This window comes from Pelobates fuscus, chromosome 9, assembly GCF_036172605.1.
Source record: "Pelobates fuscus isolate aPelFus1 chromosome 9, aPelFus1.pri, whole genome shotgun sequence".
In the NCBI taxonomy this organism is placed as follows: domain Eukaryota; kingdom Metazoa; phylum Chordata; class Amphibia; order Anura; family Pelobatidae; genus Pelobates; species Pelobates fuscus.
Window position 1 is genome coordinate 50,288,429 of NC_086325.1, and position 6,254 is coordinate 50,294,682.

At 42.0% G+C, this 6,254-nt stretch overlaps 1 protein-coding gene across 1 annotated transcript; it reads right to left on the reverse strand.

Annotated features, from left to right (window-relative positions):
- Positions 1-1,559: 1,559 nt before the first annotated feature.
- SLC25A5 (solute carrier family 25 member 5) lies at positions 1,560-5,693 on the reverse strand. The gene is made up of 4 exons (XM_063431958.1): positions 5,509-5,693; positions 3,539-4,025; positions 3,310-3,450; positions 1,560-2,056 (listed from the first exon to the last, which is right to left on the reverse strand). The coding sequence occupies exons 1-4, from the start codon at positions 5,617-5,619 to the stop codon at positions 1,899-1,901; spliced, it is 897 nt and encodes a 298-aa protein (XP_063288028.1). The 5' UTR covers positions 5,620-5,693; the 3' UTR covers positions 1,560-1,898.
- Positions 5,694-6,254: the final 561 nt, after the last annotated feature.

Consider the following 6,254-nt stretch of genomic DNA (forward strand, 5'->3'; position numbering starts at 1 on the left):
CTACAGAATTAAAATCTAATTCAGTTTTCAATAGCTTGATCTTGCAAGACATATCACTCACACCATGCAAAGTGAATTAGTGTTACATTAAATATGTTCTTTGGAAGACTTCTGGCCAGCTAGCACAGAGGAAGCTAAATGTCAGCACCTGCTATGCAGACAAGGCATGTCTGGCATGCCACATTGGCTTGTTTGTGTAATGCCAAAATGCTAAGCATTTGCAGCCCTGCTTGTTAACATGTCATTTATCCAGCTCCTATGTCTAGCACATTTGAAGTGTAAATACAAGGCAGCCTGGTATCACCCCACAGAATATTAACACATGCAAGCTTCATCCATTTAAACAGGACATTATATAGTCCTACCTAGAATTAGTGTTCAAGCAGGACAAAATACCAGAATGATCCCAGCAAATCGTAAACTAAACTGTTAAGTGTTAATTTTTTCCACTTTCTCCTTGGATTTTACCTTTGTCTGTAACCTCCTGAGACCCAGCCCACTAACTTGTGTCCTCTGTACTGCACATTTTATTCACATGCATATACTTTTTGAGCTCCTCTTTCAATCTCTGCTGTATTGTAAAGAGAACATCATGGGCTTGCCAGTGATATGTCATGCTGTGAAGCTGGAAACTTAAATAGGTAGGAAATCACACACAAAAAAAGAAGTTTGTAGACATTTTTTCTCTGTTCCCAGGAAGTTAAGGGGGGAGGGGCAGTGGGGGGAATTACAAGAAGCAGGAATTTCAGAGTTGCAGTTATGCATGTAAACCTACATTTTATCTAGAACTCCTAGCTGTGAATGGATGCTTATAGAATATGCGTGGCACAGCCAACAGCCTCATGAGGTATCTATGCTCATCCACAAGATGAATAGCTAGTGATTTGTGCAGCATGATGCAGTGGCGAGTGGGCACAAATCAATGCAGTGGGAGAAAATCTGCTGAAATGCCCTATACCACCCCTTCACAAAAAGAGGAACTAAACCAGGTATGATGGGCCATATAAATTTTAATTTGTTCAAACAAAAATGCATTTTACCCAATCAATATAGCTCAGACACTGACCAAGCATTTATATTGTTATTTAAGAGGTAGGAAATCCAATTTCACAGCAATAGCTATATAACACTGCAATTTAAGTCTGCTCTGCTGGGCAGGTCACTTCTCATGTTATTCTGACAAAATAAAACCTCAGATCATTGTAGATTAAGCACTGACTTTGGTTAGACTGATCTAGATTTTAAAATTGGACCGCAAGAGATTTGCACTTACAGCATCCACTAGTCTTCCCAGAGTCATCCCACAATATCCCTGGCCATAGCTTAGCACACTATCACAGCAATACAGTTTCTAGTAACCAGGACAGCATATGTTATGTACAATATAGTAAACAGTGTAAGTTACTAGATTTAATCTATTACCATTGTGTGCTGTACTAGAAAGAAACCAGCTATAACTCAATGCAAACAGGCAAACGAACTTGTATTTTAAACTTTAACTTGACGGCAAAAAGTTCTATTAGATAGTGCATTCACACAAGAATAGCCAGAGATCGATCCGCATTTTTATTTATTTTTTTATTTCCTCAAATCCAAGTTACTTAAAAACATGAATGGCTGAAATAAAATATAAAGGAGCGTTGAGTCCCATTGTTGTATCCCCATCACTGCTGACAGCCTACACTATAGTGCAAGGCATACAATAACAGGGGAAGGGAATGATTTGTGTTAATGTGGAAAGCTGGTGGCCTGTAGGATTGATCCCAAACAACAACTAGTAAAATATAACCGGTTGCACTTTATAAATAAATGTGTTTGACAAAAAGAAAAGTCCATGAACGTTCAGGGTATGTTACATAATACAGCATGCCATGTCAGGTATCTGGACAAGGTCAGGTTTAGATGTATTTCTTCATTTCATCGTACAAGACTAGCACAAAAGCACCACCCATTCCTCTGAGGACATTAGACCAGGCACCCTTGAAGAAAGCCTTGGTACCTTCATCTCTTGCAATCTTTTTCCAGCAGTCAATTGTTCCAGAGTACATGATATCGGCTGTAAAACAAAAACACATTTAACACTTCTGAAGAAACCAATAGTTTGATTTCTCCCCCCATTTTGCAAAATGACCAACTTCAAACTTTTTAAAACCAAGGCTTACAGTCCCAAAATTACTATACTTCCTATGGTTATCCAATAGGAAGTCTGGCATACTGGTACTAAAGGGGCTGAAATACTTAACCAAGACATACAAGTAAAAAAGTGCACACAGTTCAGACTGTTTAACTGAGCTGAACATTGATTTACTTTCATCCCTGTGTACTGCTTTTTGTTTTACCAGGGACAAGTTAAAAAGACAATGGGCACCAAGACCACGTCATCTGCAGAACAGCAATTATTTTCACTGCAGGGTTTAAGTGCATCTAGTGGCGGCCACTTCCAAAGTGTAAAACTATCCATCTGATTGGTGAGGCACATGTGCACTGACCCTGCTATGCCTTCCTATGTGAAAGCATTCTCAGTAGAGGTATCAGGGTCAGCCACTGAGACTAGCGCTTAAAGGAAGAAAAGTACTCCCCCGACCCCTCAACTGCCACTAGGAAGCTATGGACACATTTATATTCCCAACTAGTGTGCATCTGTTTAAGTCTGTCAATATCATATTTTGCAAAGACACTGGAAAACAATAGATCCATTCTGTATCCGGTGTCCAAGGTAGAGTCACATTCCTCTAGCAGTCCCCTGCAGCAGGCTGCCATCTAAATGCCACAGGTCATTTTGGCTGCTTTGGCTTCAGCTGCCACATCAGTGCTGTAGTCTTGTACAAAACTGACATCTATGGAGGATCCCTTGAGACCTACCATAGACAAAGCCTGAATAATCCTACAGCTAATATTAGATAAGAATGGAGGGGAACTCTGCCTTGTCAACCTAAGACTTTACCATAAGACAAAGTAGATCCTACTTGGTCTTACGATGTTTAAATTGTTGGGACTTCAGTGAAATCCCAATAGTCTTAATCAGTTTCTCAGATTATACAGTTATGAAATTATGAAAAGGGACACATCTGCTTTAATTTAGAGAATGTCAACCCTGGCCTTTAAGATAGGGATGTACTACAATTCCCAGAATATGGGGGAGGAGCTGAGCCAGCGCAGAGGGACCTCAACGCTGAACCCAGGTAAGTGACCGTATAGGTTATTAACGCCTTCTGCACTGCAGGGGGCCCTTGACAAAGGGGGAAGCTATAGTGCCAGGAAAAAGTTTTAAGAGCCCTGAGAAGCAAGTAAAGGAGACTGAGAACTTACCTCCTTTTCTGCCAGACTGCATCATCATTCTTCTACGGACTGTGTCAAATGGATAGGATGCAAAACCTGCCACTGCTGTTACTGTCTGAGCAATCATCCAGCTAATAATGATGTGTGTGTTCTTGGGGTCTGGAAGCATTCCTAAACAGAAAAAAGAAGTGTTATGGATACACCAAACATTAAACAATTACCATTATCACAACACAACTTGCTAGAGATTTAAACTCACCTTTGGCTGTATCATATATTCCAAAATAAGCTGCTCTGTAGATGATAATGCCCTGAACAGATACATTGAAACCTTGGTAAAGGCCTTTAATACCATCGGATTTGGAGATCTTGACTAAGCAGTCACCAAGGCCCTTGAACTCACGATCAGCACCAGCCTTGCCCACATCAGCAGCCAGCCGTGTTCTGGCAAAGTCAAGAGGGTAGACAAAGCAGAGGGAAGTGGCACCAGCAGCACCACCAGATGCCAGGTTACCGGCAAAGTAGCGCCAGAACTGGGTCCTCTTATCAACATTGTCCAAGAAAATCTGCTTGTACTTGTCCTTGAAGGCGAAGTTGAGGGCCTGAGTTGGGAAATATCGGATCACGTTGGCAAGGTTACCACGCCAGAAAGACACGAAACCTTGTTCTTTGGGAATACGGACAACACAGTCCATAATGCCCTTGTACTGCTTGTCAACGGTAATCTGTTTGCTTGCATGCTGGACCTGAAGAAAGAACAATAGTGCTTAGTGTCACTGAATACAGTATTCTGCATAGCATTTCAAAACCTCTATTTTGTAAATACAACACGCGTTTTAAGATTAAGCCAAGTCAAATTGAAATTGTTAAGGTCATACAGTTTTTGATAGAATAAAATGTTGGCCTTGTTTCCCATTGTATAGCAATACAGAATATGTTGTCACTATATAAATAATTGTAAATGCAGCCTCATCTGCATTAGGTTTATTCAATGTCAAGTGATAATGACTGTCACCTTGAAAAGGCCCAAGTTTAGCAGTTTCACAATCTGGAATACTACTTTTCATTTTATAACATGAATAAACCCAAGATCTGTGAAGTTTAAACTTATTACTTACAGGCAGAAATCAATCATTTCTATAAAAAGTGCATATATATGCATGCTGGTTGATGTTTCCAATTTAAATTAAACAGAATTTGTATTGGCGATTATAGAACGCTAACTTTGCAGCACTTTACAATATCATAAAGAAGGAAGCTTATGAATAAATTAGACTACTATAAAATGTTACATGAACAATAGGTTGATGAAGGCCCTGCTCAAACAAGCTTAAAATCTAGAATATAAAAAAAACTTGCAAAAATATTAAATTCTTCTAAAAACTCTTCATTCTTAGAAATATCAGAATGAGGATGTGGAGATACACGAGTTTCCTATTAAAGGAGGAGGTAGTTTCCGTCCTTGAGCCCAGCCCTATGCTGAGCTACTCAAAATGGTGAGTTATTCATTCATTGTGCCGGCTGCAAACACGTGGTAAAGAAAAGGGGGGGAGGGAGGAGAATCCCGGGAAATTACACAACCGCAGGGTCCAGCTGTAAAGACAAGTCACTGCAAGTACAGGGGGGGCTCAGGGAGATTTAAAGGGGCCACAATGGCGCCACTAGGAAACAAAAGGCCAGTAATTGTCTTACAAAAATGCAAGGGGACCAGATTAGCAAGTAGACCTTTAAACAAAAAATATACATATTTAATATTTATGAAAACACAGAAATGCTTAAAGTATAACAGAATCCTTGAAAGGCACGTTCACACAAAGCAGACTTTAAAGCTGGGCTGTATCTGCATCATAACCCCCAGGATGGCCTACTCTCTCCTTGCAGCGACCTTGGCCTGAGTCAGGTATTAGTAAGAGGCCATCCTGGGGGTTATGATGCAGATACAGCCCAGCTTTAAAGTCTGCTCTCCCCTCAGTCACTATGGAGATCATGACTGGTTATTGGAGGAAGAAGCACATTCATTTACCACAGGGAGGAAGCAGCAGCCGCCAAGGGTAATGGAGGATTAGCCAGGCCTAGCACCCCATCAGCTAATCACCTTCAGCCAGGCAGCCATTACTGCAGCCATCCCAAGGTTACCTGAGGTACTTTAATGGCAGGGACATGGAATTCTCAGGATTCCAGAACACTGGCTAGAGGTCTCGAACATGGAATGTTAAGGATTAGTCTTACTTGCAGGAGAAGCTTGACCCTTTCAATGGGGGCTACAGCAGTCTTGGAGATGGCAGCGGCCACACCGCCGGCCAGGAAGTCCTTGGCGAATGAGATGGCCGCGTCGCTCATGGTGATTTGCTGGTTCGGTCGGTAAGTGGCTTCTGCTGCAGCACTAAAAGCTTCCGAGGGCTGGGGAGTGCGCTGACGAAATGGCCGCCTTATATAGAGCGCTGGGGCTTTGGCGAATGGGGGCGGGGCCGGGCCTCCGCGGGAGCCGATTGGCGGAGAGCAGGGGGAATGGAACGTTGAAACCTGAGGTGGAGGGAAAGGGCTGGCGGTTGTAGCGCGCGCGCTCTGCAGGCTGGGAGGGAGGGGGAGGGCGAGATGCCTGGGTGACGTGGGATAAAGGAGAGCGTTGCTAGGAGACGGTGCTCCTAGGAATCTCTATAACACGGAAATAAAAAATGTAAAAATCCCATTTATTTGTAATACAGCAATGCCTGAACACAGCTCTATGTGGGTTTTTAATAGGGTGATGGGTTTGGAGTGAGAACCAATGGGGATAGAGATCAGGCAATGACATACCATGTGTGGGGTCTATTCACTAAAAGGCGATATGTGGAGAGGGGCTTCATCCACTATACTGGTGGTCTATGTATTCTGAATCACAGGAGGAAATTCACTAAACTGGTTCATTCCCCAAACTAAGATTTGTAGTGACTTTAAATCTGATTTACAAAATTTAGCAAAAAATAAATAAAAAA